The 20,093-nt window shown below is 55.3% G+C and overlaps 1 protein-coding gene across 1 annotated transcript; it reads right to left on the reverse strand.

Annotated features, from left to right (window-relative positions):
• Positions 1-6,987: 6,987 nt before the first annotated feature.
• On the reverse strand, positions 6,988-20,093 carry SLC6A7 (solute carrier family 6 member 7). The gene is made up of 14 exons (XM_049829544.1): positions 20,011-20,093; positions 14,174-14,354; positions 13,349-13,480; positions 12,541-12,775; positions 11,966-12,104; positions 11,658-11,792; positions 10,874-10,977; positions 10,167-10,291; positions 9,668-9,780; positions 9,455-9,586; positions 8,936-9,035; positions 8,475-8,575; positions 8,167-8,334; positions 6,988-7,197 (listed from the first exon to the last, which is right to left on the reverse strand). The coding sequence occupies exons 1-14, from the start codon at positions 20,041-20,043 to the stop codon at positions 6,988-6,990; spliced, it is 1,908 nt and encodes a 635-aa protein (XP_049685501.1). The 5' UTR covers positions 20,044-20,093.

Raw genomic sequence — 20,093 nt, forward strand, 5'->3', positions numbered from 1 at the left:
GAGACTCCTGCAGCGCTGCTGCCCCGGGGGACTTTCTAGCTGCACTCTCTTCATCTGCATGGCGTTTAACTTTCTAGACGGTGTGTGTGTTGAAAAACAAAGAAATGAACAAAAAAACCGCTTGTTTTGGACATAAAAAAAAAAAAAAAAAAAGGAAATGTTTTCTCCATGTAAATTCTGAGCGTGTATTTTGCCTTTTCTGTGGTTTTGAATGCTTTGCTCTCTGTCGAGGCAGGGATGGCTGCCGTGTGAAATGCAGCCGTATCCTTGCAGACTGCAAAAATATTTTCCCACTGGATGGAGGGGAAGAAATCGAAACTGCTGGGGCATGAACAGGCCCTGAGAGGTGTTTCGGTGTGTCCCGCTGTGCCGGCAGTGCGATGGTTGCTGGCAATGTGTGTAGGAGGTGCCTTTTTGGGGGCAAATCACACAGGTGCTCCACGGAGCAAATGTGCATCCCCATGCCCTGGGTGGACCTGTGATGTTTGACCGTGGAGTTGCGTTGGCTTGCAGGAGATGGCCCCAAAGCAGGGAAATCCATGCAAGGAGAGGATTAGCTTTTAAAGTAGAGTTTGGGTGTTTTTACAGATCTGTTTTTCTTCCTGTAGTTATGTAGTGCTGAAGTTATTTTCATTTTTAAAGGAAGGACTCAGCTCTTTCATAGTTCTCTCTCTCTCCCTCTCCAGAGCTGGCTCTGAAGCCAGCCACAGTGAGTGTCTTATCCACATCTTGATGCCCAGGTTCTCTGGGAGTCAACAGTATTTTGGGGGATTGGTATGAGATGGATGAGGAAGGAGGAGGTCATGGCAGGATTCTGCATGGGGGCTATGGGGCAGATGCCATTTCAGCCTGGTTTTGGAGCTGCTGATAGCTGTGGACCTCGGGTGGGCTGTGAGGGTGAAGCTGCTCCAGCAGCTGCTACTGGAGAAAAGACTGGGACAGGGGGTGCAGTGGGGTTTGCTGAGGATGACAGATGAGATGCTGGGGTAGATAGAATCTCCTTTCTCTGAGAGCCCACTTTGGGCAATCCCTGCTAGGGAAGAACATCTTGGTTTCCAGGAAGGCTTTGAGGTGTCTTCCTGGAGGTGGTTTTTCCTCTTTGAGGTTTCATCTCTCCAGGGACGGGTTCCTCTGGAGGCAGCTGGAGGTCCTTGCAACATCTAAAATGCTCCTGATCCTTTCCAAGGGAAGCAGAGTCTGGATTTTCAACTCCTTCTAGTCTTCCAGTCAAGCTGAAGCCTGACCAAGGAAGACCCAACTTCCCAACCTGCCCACGCTGGCAGCATTAAGCACCTGCACTTTAGGGGTCTGTTCTGCCTGGTTTCTCTTCCCCACCTCGCCCTGCTTCTCCAGAGCAGGTTCCTGTATCCCCAGAGCATCTCTGAGCAAGCACTGATATACAACCACCCTTTCTTTCAGTAGCCATGGTGAACAGCTTCTGTCTCTGTCTTCCTTCACATTTCCTGATTTCTCTTAAACTTGCAGGAAAACTGAAAAAAAATAATCAACTGCCACCACCTTCTTTGGCTCACAGACCCAGGGATACTGCCATTACATCTGTACTTTTAAGCTGTTGGCACCGCCCCTGGCATATGCTAACTGTCATCGCCCCAACAATCCCACCGTGGTTCTGGGGATGACAAGGTCCAGGGCATGTTCCTAGTAAGCAATATGGACAAGGCCACCTTGTTGGGATGGAGTTTACCACCACAGACCTCCTGTACCCGTTGGCCTCAAGGCTGGAGATCAGGCTGTGGCACATTTCATTTTCTTGTACAGACAGAGCCTGACTCACCTAGTAGTCTGGCTGTCTGGGTCAAAGCAAACTCAAAAGTCCTCCAAACTGATCATCTCTTCCACCTCTCGCAGACCACAGGGGATATCTGAGTGGAAGCACTTGCTATGGTGGTCTCGGACTCCCAGCTCCACGGGTGGACTTGGGAGTCGCCTGTTTTCCCTTCAGGGTCCAGCTGCAACATCATCATTTCTCAGGTCTTGCTGGTGCGTCCGCTCTGGAAGAAGAAGATGCCATTCCTGGGCCTCTGTTCTGTGCTAGAGGAGAGGGTGCTCTGCTCCTTGCTGCAGCCAGCAGAGCTGTCTTTTCCCCCCACCCCAAGTAAATGCCCCCTCTGCCAGGCACCCCCGTCTGACTCCAAACCTGCCTCCCCTCCCTTTGCCCTCCATGGGTTTATGCCCCCATGGAGCTCCAGAGGTTGGAGCAGGTAGTACCAGCCATCTGGTCCTGCTTTGAGCTCACGGTCTGCTCTGCAGCCCATGGCAGGATTGCTGAGGAAGACCAGCAAACAGCAGTGCTGTGTTTGAAAGGACAGCCATATAGACCCATGGACCAAGAGGTGTCTGTCAGCAGAAGATCCCATAACCATCTCCTCTGATCATCCCAGGAGCCGGGCTAACCCTTCTTCCCCATCGCAGGACACATCTCATGGTGTACACCACTCTCTTGATGCAACAACCATCCGGCAGGGTAGAGACCTCGCCGTTACCTGTTTCCAAAGGTGCAGGTCCCAGCCCATCCATACCAGACAGGGAAATCCAGACGTGAACAGGCTGTGGGAACATCAGAGGAGGGGCTGGTGGCCCCTCTGCCATCCGTCCCCCAAAGGCCACCCACCGGCTCCCTGCCCCTTGGCTGAATGTCCTTGCCACCCGCAGGTTGACAGGGAATGGGAGAGAGGGCGGTGGAGGGGGCTGTATCGAGCGGCTCCTTCCTTCTTTGGGTTGTTGTCCCTTTTTTCTAACTGTTGCACAATTTTAGGGCTTTTGTAACATTTTTTGGACAAGCAGGGAAAATATGTTAACAGTGGTTTAAGAAAAAAAAAGAGATCTCTCTTATATATTATATATATATTAAAAATATATATACTTACAGGAAATCTCTATGGAAATATTTATTTAAGATGATCACAAAAATTGTATTGTAATTAAAAGTATACCAAGCTTTGTCACGTAACAAAAAATCAGGCCCGGGGGAGGGGTAGCTGCCTGTCCCCTCGTGTCTGTCAGTCCGTACAGTTGCAGCTGAAGCCTTTCTCTTATCTTTTTGTAAGTGCACTCGAACTGTCGAGCAGTGTGACCGTGCTGGATTCAGCGGGAGCTTGATGGGGGGGGGGGGGAGGGATTGATTTTGTTTCCTTTTCCTTTGTTTTTTTGGAACCTGTGGCTATGAACAGAATGATCACTGCTCAAATCGGATGTTCTATTTGGGGAGGGCGGCGGGGGGACCGGGAGCGGGGTGGGTGCGGGAGGGAGGGCGAGTGTCAGTTTTATTCTTGGTGTTCAAGTGCAATAAATAGCTACTAACTTCTGAGCATGGAAACGGATGATTCTCCGTCACTGCAGTGACTCAGGCTGTCTGCCACTGCCTTGTCCCTCTGTCACCACGCTCCTGTCCTCGAAAGCGTCGAGGCTGGGATCAAGCCTTGGCCGGCGGCTGCAGGCAGCAGATGCCTTCTTCCTGCCTGCGGGATGCTGGTACCCTGGGCACCGCCTGTGGGATGCTGGTACCTTGGGCACTGCCTGTGGGATGCTGGTACCCTGGGCACCGCCTGCAGGATGCTGGTACCTTGGGCACCGCCTGTGGGATGCTGGTACCTTGGGCACTGCCTGTGGGATGCTGGTACCCTGGGCACCGCCTGTGGGATGCTGGTACCCTGGGCACCGCCTGCGGGATGCTGGTACCTTGGGCACCGCCTGCGGGATGCTGGTACCCTGGACACTGCCTGTGGGATGCTGGTACCCTGGGCACCGCCTGTGGGATGCTGGTACCTTGGGCACTGCCTGCGGGATGCTGGTACCCTGGGCACTGCTTGCCCCTGGCCACCAACATCACTGAGGCTTCGGGTAGAGCCTGGGGCTTGATGTCCCCCCCGCCGCAACCTGGCCCTTTCCCAGGGGAGAGGGCTCTGGGAGACCCCATGAGCCGCCCGGGGCTGGCTGGGAGGTGGGGGCCGAGCTGTCACCCTTGCCCACCGGACAGCAAGAGGAGTTTAGGTGGGGGGAGCTGGTGCTGCAGGGGCACAGAACCCCCCCAGCCAAGCCCAGGATGGGTTTGGGGAGGCTCGCAGGGGCAGCTGCCGGGCTTCACCCGTGCAGGCAGGCTGGTATTTTGGGGGGAGGGCTGCGACGGTCCCTGTCCCTGCCCCGCACACCCCAGTCCCAGCCGCCGTCCCGCGGGGGTGCGGGGTGGGTGTCCCCCCCCCAGCTCCCCCTGCGATGTGCCACAGCCCCAGCAGATGTCAGCACCAGACCGCTCCTGTCACCGCTGTCACCCCCCCCCCCCCCCCCCTTCCCCGGGTCGGGACGGGCAGGGCGAGAGGCAGAGACCCACGGACACTCGGGACTGCCCCTGGCCCCCCGGTTACACACACACACACCCCCTCCGGCTGTGCCCAAGGGTCTTGCGAAGAAAGAGAAAGCAATCCGGGAGAGCGGGGGGGGGGGCAAAACAGCAGGAGTGGAGGGGGTGCCCGTCTCTGGGGATGTGGGGAGGATGGCATCGGACCCCTGGCCGTGTTGCGGTGGAGGATATCAATAATTCTGTGATAGATAGAATCATTTAGATTGCAAAAGACCTTCAAGATCATCGAGTCCAGATGCACCACTGGTCCTGGGAGCCGTCCCGTTCCTCCCTGCGCGCAGCCGCTCATGGCCCGGGGGGGGACATGTCTTCTGGCTGTGCCGCTGCCCCGGCACCTTCTGCCCTCGGTTTCCCCTCGCCACTGTCAGCTTTGGTCCCCCCACATCCCCAGCGTCCTTCTCATCGCTCTGCAACGCAACACCGATGGATGGCAGCCGCCAAGGGAGAGCCCAGAGCATCCCAGAATTACCGGGGGGATTGGGGGAACGTGGCAGGACCCCACACGGGTAGGAAACAAGGTCAGAATCACGCAGAGACCAAAGCACCTTGCTCAGCCCAAGGCACCTCCATCTCCATGCCGTGGGGAAGTGTCAGGCTCTCCCGGTTGCTCTGGCACATTGTGGCTGGCAGCGACACCGCGAAATGCCCGACCCCCGTCGCCGGCTCCATCGCACCGTGCAGACCCCACTGTGTGCCCCTCCTGGGGCCAGCCCAGCCCGGGCTCCCCAGTCAGCACCCACCGTGATGGCTGGGCAACACCGTGACCTCCCGAGGCCTCCTGCTCGGTAAATAGTGTCAAGGTTAGAGCGAGGGATTCATTGGGGCCATAAATGTTTATGGCAGGCCCTTCCCGCTCCCCAGCCGCCACGGCCTGAACTTTCCATCAGCGACACTTTTATGGCTGGCCTCTAATGATTAACCCAGGGGCTAGCGGCCGAAGGTGCTTTGCAGCACGGTCGTGCTGCCAGAGCCCCATGTGCCCGGAGAAGCTGGGGCTGGGGGACCCCCATCATCCCCATGGGCTGCAGCCATGGTGGGGTATGGCGAGGAGGCTGTGGAAAGCCATCGGTGGTCCTACAGGGAAAAGGAGGGGCAGAGCCGGCCAGGGAGGGAGCTCAGCAGCCCCGGCTATGGGGAGGCAGGCGGGTAGGAGGACAAAGTGTTGGAGCTGGCCCTACGCTTTCGGAGGGGTGAAGGCAATAATTAAATCTCCTCCACAGTAGGGAAGGGTCCTTAAGTAAAACTGCAGCCTTGCGTGAATGTCCCTGGAGGCTCAGCCCACGGTGCATGGCCCATGAGGTTAATAGCCCAGTGCATCAGGGCCACATGCATAATCCAGACATAATCCCGATATTTTTCCTGTTTATTCTGGGTTTTTGGCTTTTACCTGACCAGGACAGAGATCTGCAGGACAAAGCCCAGAGGGGCTGTGCCCCCCCATTCCTGGAAGCCCCCCCCTAAGATGTGCCCTTCTTGCATGCTGAGGACCTCCCAAATAACCCATACAGATGTTGTGTCACACACACTGCTTTTTAATGGTGAGCCGACCGTACACGGGAGAAGGCGCACACGACACTGGGATGATGGGGACTGGCAGTGTCGGGTCCAAACAGCCCTGTCCAAGACCTCACCAGAACCCCCCCAGGCCAGCAGCGTCTACAGGAGATGGGGGTCTCTGGGACACGTGCCCCGGGCTGAGCTACCCCAAAAATCACACGCGGGCACTGAAACCCAGCCCTTCACCTTTCCCTGGGAAAAGCAGCATCCAGGGCTAGGGACAGCCCTCAGATCCCCCTCAGGGATGGACACGGGTCCTCCTTTGGCGCTGGGTTCAGCTGAGACTTGTCCCAAACCTCTTGGACACACAGGGAACAGGTCACCCAGCCTCTTCCCTTCCTTCAGCTCACCCCAGCTCTGCCAGGCACCATGGGGAAGAGCTGCCCTGACCCACTGAGGTCCCTGGGAATCTACAAATTTGGAAAGGCCCAAGCTGGTTTGTTTATAAAGCTTTTTTCTTTTTTTTTTTTTTTTTCCCTTCTAATTGTTTTTAACTGCTTATTTATTAGGTCAGATTTGTGCTGGTTTTGCTGGAGTACCTCCATGTGAGCCGAGCACACCGACACACACCGTCCTAAGGGCGTGGAGGATATTACAGTCCTTTCTCACATGTGCTTGTGGGTTATTGGAGTTAAATATGCGCAAACAGAGAACCGACCAACGCAGAGGACCTCCTCCTCCTCCTCCTCCTTCCCACCTCCTGCAGCCTGAACATCCCTGCAGCCGGAGCATCCCTGCGCGGGGAGGGCAGTGCTGGGGCTGAGGGTGGAAGTGGGGCAGCCCGGACACTTGAACCAGACACCGTCACACGAATGCACAGACTTGTCACATAGCTTGCCACACTGAACAGAAACACCTCGGGGGCACCGGGACGGGCAGCAGCTCCGTCCTGGAGGGGCCAGGACAGTGGTGAGGAGGCTGGCAGGGTTGGCAGCTCCCGACTGCTCCCCAAAAGACACCCCCCCCCCCCCCCCAAGCTGAAGTGCCACAGTGCAACCTGTGCAAATTGGGGGAGTGAGGCCCCCCCCCAGCCTGTGGGGCACTGGATCCCCTCACATCATGGACTCCTCCTCCTCCTCCATCTCCCGGTCCACCTCGATGGCCGTGTTCTCGTAGCTGGTGATGCCCCCGTATTTCCGCATGTGGACCATCAGCGGCTTGGGTGACTGGCTGCCGGCCAGGCTTGCCACGTACATGCCGGTCCGGTTCTCCTCCAGCGATGGGCCCCAGTCCATGGTGGGCCGGCTGGCTTGCTGGACTCGCTGTGAGAGGACAGGCGGAGGGAGCACGGACACCCTGCACGGACACCCTCTCCGCTCGCTGGATGGCACCCCCACCCAGCAGCCCACCCACCCATCCCAGGGGACAGTGTGCCCGGCCAGCCCTGAGGGACGGGAAGAGCTCCTGATGAGGATGGGATAGGGCCAAAAGCCTGTCCTGAAACTTTTTGGGAAGGCAGCTCTGTATAAGCACACTGCCATAGTCTGGGGAGGTGTTAAAGTCTGCAGGTGCTGGTGGGGAGGGCTTGCAGGAGCTAGGGGCTATTGTAGGGCTATGACCCTGGGAGGGGCGGTTAAAGCCATCCAGGCAAGGGGTTAGGCTCAGCCAAGGTAGTTCCTGGCCATGCCACCATGCCCACAGGTTTCCCAAGCCAGGTTGCAGCCAGTAAGTGCTCCAGCCAGCAAGTTGCTGCCTGGGGAGGGCAGCAAGCTCTGCTCCCGCTGCTTTTAACAGCCTGGGGAGAGCAGCAAAGCCCAGCCCGGGCTGGGAAGGCTGTGAGCAGCCAGCAGTTCCATAACCTGCTCCTGGGCAAAACCTTTCAGCAGAGGGATCCCACCTGGGCTGCCTGCATGGCCCTGCAGCTGCCCTCCTTCCTCTGTCATTGCTCCTGCAAAATGGGTGCAAAGTCCCACATGCCCGTGCCCGTCCCACTCTGGGGACAATGCATTTGCCCACAAGGTGAGGTGTAGCAGGCTTGTTTTGGAGGTGGGGGGGGATGCCCACAGGGCTGTCCCTTGGGAAGCAGTGTGACTCAGTATCTGCCTGGATGGGAATGCCCTGGGATGTGCCATCTCTCACATCCCATGGGCAGCAAGGAGGGATGGGGGGACACGCCTCCAGGAGAGAGGATGCAGAAATTGCAGGAGGATACAGGCTCAGCAGCAGGTCGTGGTCACCCCCATATACTTCTGGGGTGCTCCCCAGCAATGCCAGGCCCCAACACCTCCTACCTCCCATAGCGTCCCTTCTTCTCGGAGCACGGCCACCACCATGCCCATGGGAATCATCAGGCAGGAGAGGACTCCCATGAGGATGCCCAAGACCTCAGCCCAGGCGGGAAAGCGGTAGCTGCCGTACTCGGAGGGCTGGTACTTAATGATGTTGTACACCAGCAAGGCCTGCAGGAATGGAAGAAAGTGGTCCCTGGGGCAGGCAGAGACCAGCAGGAGATGCCAGCAGAGTGACTTGTTGCAAGAGGAGGTCACCCAGGGATGCTGACACCACTGCAGCTCTCCAGCACCTCAAGTTGAGCAGTTACCATCATCGTTGCTGGGGACAGGACCATCCAGCAGGCTCTGAAGTAGGGCCCTGGTTTGAAGCCCAGCATCATGTGGACATCTCGGCAGAACCTCTTCATGCCTGGAGGAGGGAGAGGGACTTAGAAGCCATGATCAGTCCCCCAGAGCTAGATGTCTGTACCAGGCTGCCCTGCATTAACCAAAAGTGGTGGCTTGCATCCTCTACAGCAAAGAAGCATCCGCCCTCCTAGCAGGGAGATACAGGAAGGGGAGCCCAGCTGGTGCTGTCTGAGGGACCAGGCTCAGCACCCTAAATATCTCTGGAGAGGTGAATCCAGTGATGGCCAAGAAGAAACAAGTGGTTGGAGCAGAGGTGTTTCATGCCCCATTGTGAGGCTGCTGGCTCCCTTACCCTCCAAGTCCCTCTCTCATACAGACAGCCCACCCTTCCCCGTGCCCCTGTGGGGACAGGCCCCCTTACCGTAGACACGTGTCACCACGAGGCAGGTAGTGATGACCACCACCATGAGACCAAAGCCAGCGCTGTAGTCATCCAGTAGGACCAGCCAGTACATCCCACCCTGTGGAGGCAAAGCACAGTGGCCAGCATCTCCAGTACCATCATCCCAATAACCCCTGACCCAGCACAGTGGCCAGCATCTCCAGTACCATCATCCCAATAACCCCTGACCCATGTCTTCCCATTTTTGGGGACATGTCCCTGTAGCCCCTTCGTGGGCACCGGGGAAGACAGCGGTCAGGCACCCTCAGGGGACATCACTCTCCTTCTGGGGTTGGTGCAGGGACAGGAATAATGCTGTGTGGCTGGGTCCCCTTGGACCTCACATCCCCAGGAAGCCCAGGCTCATCGATTGTCTCTCTTCCACCTTGTTAGCTGATATGAATACACGTGTCTCTGCAGACTTGGTCCCTGCCTTAAGCACTTCCTAAAATGAGGCCCTAGTCTGTCCCCACGATGCATCCCGCCCCACACCCTTACCTCTGTTGTGAGGATGAGCCCCATCAGGAAGAGGGCGATGCAGATGACAGCTGAGAAAGAAGCTTTCTTTGGCCGCAGGTAGTAGGGAAATTCATCTGTCACTGCCGTAACGATGGTCTCCATAAAGGCAAACTGCACACAAAGGAGAAGAGGGTCCCCTGAGCCCCCGGGCTGCCTGGACACCGCGGCTGGCTCGGTGGGCTCTGTCCTTACCTGGCTGTCCAGGCCCAAGGTTAACAGCATGAAGAAGAACAGGAAAGACCAGAATGGAGAAAGGGGGAGCATTGTCATGGCCTGGGGGTACACCACAAAAGCCAGGCCAGGCCCTAGGGGAGGCAAAGGACAGCAGGGTGAAAAGAGGGTGACAGCACTGGGCAGGGGGGGATGGAGGAGAGGACAGCCCAGGAGAGCGGCACCACGGTGGGGACCTGCCAGGGCTCTTGCAAGATGGGCAGGAAGGGTCCTGCAGCAGAGGGTGGAGAGGTGCAGGAGAACCAGCCTGCTCCTTGCTCAGACCTTTATTAGACATCACTTGGTGTTGCTCAAAGTTTGCACAGCAGGAATGGGTCTCCCCCCTTCCCTCCCCCTGGCCAGCTGAGCATACATCTTTATCCCTCACGGTGAGACCCTCAGATGCCTTCCATCTGGAAGGGGTGCTCCTCAGTGCCCCCAGGCAGACGGTGAAGGAGAAAGGGTCTTTGTTTGGCCTCACCTGCTTTTGCCACCTGGTTAACAGGGACCCCAAGCTCCTGGGACATGTATCCCAAAACGGAGAAGATGGCAAATCCTGCCAGGATGCTGGTGATGGCATTGCCCAGGGTCACTATGAAGGTGTCCCTATAGAGGAGAAAGAAGATGATCTGAAAATACCCACTTCTTAGTGCCCACAGCAGTGCACGGTGGCTTTGCCAGCCCTGGGTGCCACAGTAAGGTGACTCAGTGCGATTCTCCTCCAGGCCCTCTCTTGGTAAGTACTTTCCAGGTGCAAAAGGAGCATATATCTAGTGACAGGGGTTCTTTTGGGGTTCCTCCCAGGCTTGCTTTTCCCTGTGGAGGGGATCAGCCCAAATGTCCAACATCCAGACTCCCCTCTCTGCTGGTGACCTGCAACAGATGCTGGGGACAGGACAAACTTGCATAACTCTAGCCTCAAATACCCTCAGCCTTCAGCATCTGCAGCCCAAAACTTCTGGGTCAGTTGCTGTGCCTTGATGCTTAGGAGAATTTTCTTCCACAGATCCCTCTGTCCTTCTTGAGCCTGTGCAAGCTGCCAGGTATCTGTAAGGTGCTCGGGCAAGGAGCAGTGCTGGGTGACTGCGTGCAGCACCCCTATGCTTCTGCTAGCTTTGAACCCACCAGCTGAGGTTTTTGCGGCTCCCCTCAGCCCATGATTTTTATGAGACAGCAACTGGCTCCCACCTGTAGATATTCTGATGGAAGGTGTTGTACGAGGCGAAGGTGAGGAGGCCCCCAAAGCCTACTCCAAGGGAGTAGAAAATCTGCAGGGCTGCCTCAATCCACACCTGGGGAAAGGAAACAGGTCTGAGGAGAGCAGGGGTTTGGAAACCTCCTCTGGAGGAGGAGGGAGTTGGAAATATGCTTCCCCAGACCCCCGGCACATCTTTCCCAGCCCTCCAGGCACACAAAACCCATGGGGTCTTTGCTTTTCCTTGCTAACATGCTCACCACTCACAGTGGGTCAGCTGGATAGTGGAAGGACTAATGAGAGTGGTTTAGAGCCAGCGCAGCATGGCATTAAACACCCTTGTAAAACTGTGTGGTCTCTGCTACCAACACTGCTGACCCAAGGAAACTCCCCGCTCCGCACACTGAGATTGCTTGAGAAAACCAGAACAGCCAAATCCATCACGGGCACCCATCACCACCCCCCAGCCTGTCACAGGGGCTGGGCTAATCCTGCCCATGGTTCTGGTACCCAGGGGAGGTGGTAAGCACGCCAATCCCTGCATGGAGAGCCAGAAGTGCAGGCAAGGGGCTGGGGCAGGTGGGAAGAGCAGTACAGACAAGGTGTGGAGCAAAGACAGATTGCTGACAGGCAAATACTTTTGGTCTAGGAGCAACCAAGTGAGATGACTTTGGGTCAGGGGGTGGCCAGTAAGGGAACTGCCTCTGTTGCATGCTGGAAGTGGCAGGAGAAGGTTCATTTTTGTGTCTTGAACAAATTGCACTGATTCCTGCTCACCTTGGAAGACAGCAAGTGATCAAACTGGGGTGTGAGGTAAAACCGGATTCCCTTCCAGGCCCCCTCCAGGGTCACGCCACGAATAAGCAGCATCACCAGGATGAGGTACGGGAAGGTGGCGGTGAAGTACACGACCTGCAGGAGACCAGAGCTGGGATGCAGCAGGGCCAGTGGTGTCAGCCATCCCCGAAGTGACCTGTGTCCAGCTGACGTTGTTTATGGGTCTCACTTTCCCAGATGTGCAGAGAATCGCAGGCACTGGTAAATATTGCTGTAGATCCCCCCAAAAGAGACTGTCCAGCCCTTACCTTGCCAGAGGATTTGACTCCCTTTAGGATGCACAGATAGACGATAGTCCAAGAAAGGAGCAGGCACAGACACAGGTTCCAGCGGATCCTCCCAGGATCCCCGATCCCAGAGCTCCCTTGGATGTGCAGGACATACCGGCTGGGGCAAAAGGAGAACTGCTAGTGAGCAGCCACAGGCACCCCTCACCTTCTTCCAGAGACCCTCTCTGAACCTAGCAATGCCTCTGCTGCAGAAAATAACCTTGTCAAAAATCCCAGCAATGAAAGAGGAAGAAGGTGCTGGCAGCTATTTGCCAGGAAAAGGGGAGCAGTTGGTGTGATTTCTCCACAATGCATTAAAGAGCCCAGAGGGGATGCCTAGTGGTTTGGGAGTAAATTACCAGCTGGTCCAGGCATGGGATGCATTTCTAACATATCTCCAGGCCAGCAAAGCAGCACTAGATCAGGGACACCTCCCACATCCCGGGGACGTGATCCCAATGGCTAAACTGAGATATCAACCACAGCGGACCCTAAGAGCCCATCACTGCACCCACAACGCCCACCATGGGTGTCCACCATGCCAAGACCTTTACCTCCAGTACTCCTCGCTGGGGCTGACGGTGTTGGTGATGTTGACAGGGAAGGTGGTGTTCCCCGCCTTGATGACATGGTGGTCCAGGCACAGGTCGGTGTTCCACCAGTTGCCGCAGTGCTGCCAGGGCAAGTCGCTTGTGAGGGATGCAAAGAGGTAGAAGAGAACGTAAGCAATGATCATATTGTAGTAAATGGCCACCAGGGAGACGATGAGGATCGTGCCCATGCCAACGCCTGGAGGAAGGAGAGGGTAAAGAAGGAGTGAGCCATCTCTCTGGAGCGGAGCACATCCAAAACCAGGGTCAGAGACTGAATCTCAGCAGCCAAATGTTTGACCAGTCAGAGGTTCACCTGGTGGGGTAAGCCTCTTATTGCCATTATACCCTCCGGACATGCCTACTTTGAATTGATGATCTACTGCAACATACAGGTGATTTTACTCCAACTTAACGTTGAGAGTAAAAGTATTTGATTTGATCTTTTTTTGAACACTTTATTCTTACCTTTGTCTTTAACAGTCATTGCTTAGCTTTAATGCTATATTTTGTAAACTAGCTGGCTTAATAATTTTCAGACAATTTCTAGAGCTGATCATGACATCATGAAGACTGATAGATGTTATATATATCTTGCAGCTACTAAAACAGCTAACCCAGAAGTCCAGCCTGCTCCCTCAGGATTCCGCCAGGATTTAACCTTTGATTCTAATTAGAGCTTTGAGGATTATGGGACGATGCTGTTGGTCCATGTCCTCATCAAGCAGCTCTTCCAGAGGTCCCCCAGAGGCTCTGGACTCCACTCACGCACCTTTAAAGAGAGGGCTTATCTTCCAGACGGCGAGTGGCCCCAGGCTGGAGAACTGGCCAAGCGACAGCTCCATGAAGAAGATGGGGATCCCACAGATGGCCAGCATGATGAAGTAAGGAACCAGGAAAGCTCCTGCAAGAAGCAAGAAAAACACCCTAAAAATAACACAGAGCAAACACCTAAAGCCCATCTATGACAATGGATAAAGTTCGTTCAACATCTGTGGCCCTGAGGGATCTACACCAAAATCTAGGGCGGCAGCTCACCATTAGCGCAGGAGGAAGGGACTGGGTGATTTACCCAGTGCCATGCTTTCCCTCTCCACACAGACTCTCTTTTCTCTTGGAATCTTTCACAAACACCGTGAAATTCTCCAGTTATGTGATCAGCATTTACTCTTGGAGTAGTTGAACAAGCTGGTCACTTTGCACCATCACACCAGGCTCTTGCATTGCAAAAGGCTCGCTCCCCTCCTTCGATACCTGGGAAGCATTTGCTGACCCCGCTGAGTCCTGAAGGACACCAGGTCAAGAAGCTATTGGAAACCAAGAGAGATGCTCAGGTGGTATTCGGTCCAGCATGGAGCTGCAGAAGTCTCCAAGGCCATGAGTGCAGAGATGGGCTGGTGAGACCCTTCCACACGTGGGTACAGGTGGTTAAAGCCCTACAGCAAGCATGGGGGGCAGGAGGAGGCTTCACCCCACCGCGATGAACAACGCTACTTCCCATCCTCGAGAAGGGGAAAGGGCATCTCTTCAGAGACACATCCCACCAGCCCAGCTCAGTGAAGGGGAGATGTGGCTACTCCAAGGGACGATCGAATACCTCCTCCATTGGTGTAAGCCCTGTAGGGGAACCTCCAGACGTTTCCGAGCCCCACGCAGTATCCGATGCAGGAGAGGAGGAAATCCAGCCGCCCCGTCCAGTTCCCTCTGTCTTCTGGGCACTCGGAGCCCAGGTCCCCGTCCTGGCTGCTGGGACTCACCAGGAGCTCTGGCGTCACCGGCTGAGCAAGAGAGCAGGGGATGGGAGAGAGCAGCCGAGGGAAGGAATAAAGGCAGGGGGGAAGAGCAGGAGAGAGGGAAAGAGTGCTGAGAACTCGGGTGTGAATTTGTGACCCCAAGACATTTGACCCTTGGGGACGCCCCGTCCCAGCAGATCTCTGTGCACCACCCCAGCTGACATCCTGCTCTGCTGCGGAGAAAACAAAGGGGATAAATGCGATCCCACACGGCCAGAGCTCCCCTGGAAAAGGCAGGATGGCCCTGGTTCAACCTGGGAGGCCAGGACCCATCTTGCAACCCCAGTTTCCCAAGAAATCCGTTCAAGGGGTCACAATAAACTTTCCTGATCTCCTGCAGAACATAAGCGTAAGGACAGCAGGGGAAGAACCGCTGCCGCTGTGCCAGGGAGCATGACACCCCAACGCCATGTGCCCCTGCCATGCCGGGCACTTGGCTACCGTTAAATGCTCCGTGCACTTTTCACGCTTTTCCAGCTGCCAAAAGCCTACACTGTGGGGATTTAGTGACGTGCTCCCAGTTGTCCTTGTCCCTGCTGAGAGAGCTCCTTCCAGCTTTCCTAATCTGCCCTGGATCAGTGAGGCACAGGCAGCTCTTCAGCAGGCAGGGGATTAACTCATTCCCTTCCTCCTCGGCTGCCTCAGCTCTGCAAGAGGGAGGTGGGAGTCCTACAATACGTTTAGGTCGGGGTGATGTGCTGGGAGGGTTCCTTGGTGTTTGTGTGTGTAGGTACATCAGGTCTGCAGTGAGACGTTTGGTCTGTCTGAACTTCCCCAGCCTCCTGACCTTGGGAGAGTGGGGAAGGCATCCCCACTGGCTCCCATCCCACCATCAGTCATCAAAGCTGAAAGCCTCAGCCAGCAGCTGCCAGGTAAGATCCCATCTCAGATATCCCCTCGGCAAGACCAGGCAGCAAAAAGGGGTGGGATAAGGATCCTGGCCTTGTGCCACTGCGTGTTGCTGTGCCCCTGCCTGGGATTATATCAGGTTCGGCTGGTACTGAGGCACGGAGACAGAAGGATGCTGGGGTCCCTGCTGACAAGGCACCAGGACCAGGACAGGAGGAGCCCATTTGGGAATGTTCCCTTCTTCTTGGGCTCTCAAAAGTAAAAAGCAGCCATCTCCGTGTCCCTGAGTTCACAGATTGTAGGGAACAAGCCCACGGGATGCGGTTGAGGAAGAGGGGCCTGGACTTGGAGGGATCATCCAGAAGGAGTTGTGGGTCTCCCTGCACCAATATGCACATGTGCTTGGAGCCCGCAGCAGACCTCCATCCCCTGGGAGATCAGAGCTGGCTGGTGAGCAGAGCCCGTCACTGCCCTGCCACAGCCCCTGGGGAAGGTGGCGGCCATCTCCTCTCCTCCTCTTCCTCTCTGGCCAGACCGCAGGATGCTCTTGCTGCCAGTTCCCATGGAGACAAGGAGCCGTGTTGCCGATGGTGATGGCCGTAGGCTCCCACCCTTCACAGGGTGCACCCCGCTCCTCCAGCCACGTGCTGCTTGCAGCCCAAAGGGACCAAACACGGAGGCAAACCCGTCCCCACCCAGCGTGCAAACCCCTCGAGGGACAGGATGAGCCGGGGCAAACTCTTCCCAAAGCCAACCTGAAATGCACAGCTCGAGCAAAGGCATTACACTGAAACCCACCATTAAAAGCCCATCCCTGCTGGATGCCACCATCACAAGGCAAGGGCCAGAAGAAAAACCTTCAGAAACACAGGCTGAAAAGTCAAATATAATACTGTTGCTATAAAACCGTTGCTACCTGGCAGCCCTCCTGCAGCTGTTTAACATAGCTCTCTGGCTTAGCAACTTCTCCAGAACGTGGCCATGCCTGCTAATTAACCCAGCACACACAGCAGGCATGACCTGCAGCAACCCGTGTTTGCGGGTGATGGACAGACTGCTCTGCAACATCCTTCCCAAAAGTTTCAGTGGCTAAAACCTGTATTCACAAAGGTTCCTGCCGGGGGGGACAGGAGCTATGGGGCCATCGCAGTTTGGTCTTCCCCCCCCCCCAAAATACTTCCCAGTCCCTCACACTGTCTGGGGAGCTCTCACTTTCCAGGTTTATGTCACAGAAAAATAGCAAGTAGGGATGCTGGAAGATCATTAAATCCTCTTGCCTAATTCCTGCACCTCTGTCTGAATCCTAAACACCTGCAAGAGGGCACTGGTGGAGCTGTGTGACCTAATTAAACGCAGGTGCCCATCCATCAGATGTAGCATGGAAATCAACACAGAAGCAACAAAAGAAAGGAACCAGCAGGACTTTTTCCAAACTGTACACAGCCTGGTCCCCATCTCAGTCTCTCTTTTCAGAAGCCATGGGATGTAGTTTGTCACCTGTGTCTCGATGATGACTGCCCCCCTTATTAGTATCTTTAGCTGGAGCTCTGCAGTTTAAATTTGGGACACCAGGGCAGAAAGCAGAGACCGTTCAGGAGTTGGATAGACCCCAAGGATGTCACACGTTGAAGTCCCCAAGGACATCACACATTGCAGTCCCCACCAGACAGGCTGAGGAGGCACGGGCCAGGGATGCTGCTGGAAAACACACACGGTAGGTGCTCCATGACTGCGATGCCCCCAAATGCCCCAAATCGTAGCCTTTCCATAGAAATCACAGAAAACCTGGGCTCTTTGCCTGACTTAAAATGAATTGCAAAATGCAGTATTTAAGGATTCTAGCCCATCTTTGTCCCAGATAGCAGAGAGATGCACACCTCTCTGCTTCAGGCTGCTGGAAATCTCACACACCGGTTTGATTCCAGCCCTTTTTTTAGGATTAATGCTCCCTTTCAGCCTTTGTCATAACAGGAATTTTCTTTTTCAGCAGCAGTGAAGTGCTATAGTGCTACAATATTGCTCTAGTGCTTTCCACCGTCAACTGCCATCTTTCAAACTGGGCTCCCGTCTCACGGTTATAAACAGACGGGGACTAACAGCTCCCTTGGCAACCACGTCCTCTTTGAACACGGCATCACTTTCCATTATTCACCAGAAGATGCTCCCAAAGAACTCAGCAAAGCAAAGGTCACCAAGAAGAAAAAGCACTTTAGTCTCTGCCAAGATAAGAGCTGCTTCCATAAGGAAATTGCCCTATGCTAATTATTTTCTGTAAACCAATTTACTTAAACCAGTGCAAAACTCAGCTGTGTCCATGAAAAACCAGCCAGTTTAAAGTTACTTTTTCATCACATTTTTTTTCTCCATTCAAACTGACATTGTGGGGTTATTTTGTCAGTGTTTTATGCGTGGACCACAGCCTTTGATTGGGAGAAATGCCACCCAATGCCAGATTTCTCCCCTGCAGATCTGAGCCATGTGCGAGCACAGTGCGTCTGTAAAATGTGAGTCACTTCAGATTAGTTTGAATTGCTTATTAATCTCTTTGATAAAAAAAAAAGCCTAAAAATTAATTCAAAGGTAATATCACTTAGAAAGTGAAGTAAATAAGGCATCTCTATGCTGTGGAAGAGCCCCTTAAGGGGCTGTGCTAGCCCGGGTTTCCCCCAGCCCAGAATCACAGCACATGCCAGGAGAGGGAGCAAGTGATGCTGGAGCCAGCACAGGGGGTTTGGGGGCTGGAGATTGCTGAGGCTGAAGCAAACTCATTACAGCGATGTCCAGAGCACAGGGAGCATGCACAGCTGCAAAGGCTGATGGTCTTTCATCTGAAAACCCTGAGGAAGGAGCAGGGAAGGTTTGAGGCAGTTTGTGGCAGGCAGAGGAAGGCAGCGGCTCAGGCAGGAGGATGCTGCCTGGCAGCCTGGTCGGGTACGGGGAGGGGAGCCCAAATCCTGGCTCCCACTGCTGGCCTCTGTGGGCTTTAGTCCATTTCTACCAAATAACCCTCAAAGCAAATACTCAAACAAATAAAAAACATCCACTCAGTTCTTCTGGAAATACTATTATGCAAAAGCCAACCTGAAATCCTTGGAGCCCGAGAAAGATCTTCTCTACTAAAGAGGAATTTCCATATGTCTAAAACATGTCTGGTGAGAAGGCTTAAAACTCCCCGCTCACTGATGGGAAGAGGATCATAATGAGAGGGAGAGGAGGCTGTCAGGGTCCCAGGGCAGGACCTGCAACCGGGGCTGTGCAAACTCCTCCGTTGGCCCTGGCTGGCTCTGGGCGAGCCTGATGCCGGACACGGTGGTCTCAAGGTGCCGGGTGGCTGAGAGCACCAGGTTTTCCATCTGGAGTTCAGCAAGAGTATTTTGGGGTAATGAAGGACAGCAGTGCCCTGAACAGCGCTGGGAATGGGGGAAATAACTCCGGAGACATCTGCTTTCCATTCCAGCTGATCACTGTGGGACTAAATGAATTCCTGAAAAAATGTTAAACAGGATCACCAGCAGCAGAGAAATTCAAGTCTCTCAGAAAGCCTTTGAAAGGGACAGAGACAACTTTTAATGGATTTTGCAGTCACAAAGTCATCTGAAAAAGCAATTTGTGGGAAAAAGGAGGAGAGGGAAGAGCCAGACGATGCCTCCAAACAACAGCGGAGAAAAGTAGGCAGCTCAGAGGCTGCCAGGGCTGTCAGATAGCTGCTGGCTTTCACCAGGCCACTGCTGGCTTTTTTACGTCACGTCCCAATACCCTAGGAATTTCCTAGCAGGGATGAAACTCTCCTGGGTTTTCATTCATCTGAAGGCTGTCACAGGTTGGAACCGCCCTGCCCTGTGGTCAATGGGCATGGCTTGGCAGAGGGCAGACCCCAAGGGGCTCACAGCCCTGGGTCGCTGCCCGGGATGCTGTGGGAAGGCCTGATCCACTGGCAGCAGCAGCACATCCCCACGAGGGACCTGTGGCTGCCAGCCTCTGCCACCCTGCTTCACCCTGTCCCTGTGCAGGACGGGCATGAGAAGGGGCTCAGTCCCCGACGTGACAGGAGATGGGGACTCAGAGAGCCTGGTAAGAGCAAAGTGGCAGTGGAGGAGAGCCTAGGATAGGAAAGCCTGAAAGCTGGGTTTAAAAAGGGTTTCCATCAGGATACAAAAAGGGTTTCTAGCTCTGCCAGCTGCCAAAGGGCACCAGGGGAGTTCAGAGCCCAGCGCCACCCAGACCCCTTTAAATCCTACAGAAGAGGAGGCAATCCCAGCTGCAGGTGGGAAAGTCGCTGCCCACATCCCTGTGCTCACCCCAGCAGGGGGGGAACCCCTCACCCCACCCCCCCCCACCCCAAGACCAGGCAGTCCCCTGATGGGAGCAGCATCCCTGGGGTGCTGCACCGCAGAGAGCCAGCTCTGCCCCCGGGTGCCCACCCACAGCCACCCAGCCAGACACAACATGAATCATCGCCGGCAGCACCTGCTCGCAGAGGAAGGATGGGAGAGAGCATCCATCCAGCCGGAGCGGGCAGCAGGCAGCTCTGACCGCAGCACAGGGCCTCCGTGGTCCGCTAATTACAGCGAGGCATGAGCAGGGGTTATGAAATGCCCCCCCGTCCCTCTCCCCACAATCCCGCTTCGGCCCCACGCACGTACGCTATCCCCGTTTGCAATCCCTGCCAGAGAAAAGTCTGCCAGCTGCAGACAGAGGTTTCCTGGGCAGGGGGTGTTGGGGTGATGGTCATGCCTTGCCCCCAATCCCCAGCTCCCAGCCCTGGAGGGCACCCCTGCTTCCCGGCTCTCACCTTCCGGAGATGCTGCTGCCGAATGTTCTTCATCCCAGAATCCTGTTGCTATGCGCTCTTCGCTCCGACACTTTTGCCTCTCG

The sequence above is a fragment of the Accipiter gentilis genome, chromosome 26, assembly GCF_929443795.1.
Source record: "Accipiter gentilis chromosome 26, bAccGen1.1, whole genome shotgun sequence".
Lineage (NCBI taxonomy): Eukaryota > Metazoa > Chordata > Aves > Accipitriformes > Accipitridae > Astur > Astur gentilis.

Coding starts and splice junctions, on each gene's coding strand:
- SLC6A7 (XM_049829544.1), bottom strand. CDS start 20,043: ATGAAGAACATTCGGCAGCAGCATCTCCGGAAG. Junction 13,481..14,173: donor GGCTTACACCAATGGAGGAG/GTATTCGATCGT, acceptor TGCTTCTTGCAG/GAGCTTTCCTGGTTCCTTAC. Junction 9,036..9,454: donor GGCTCATCCTCACAACAGAG/GTAAGGGTGTGG, acceptor TTGCCTCCACAG/GGTGGGATGTACTGGCTGGT.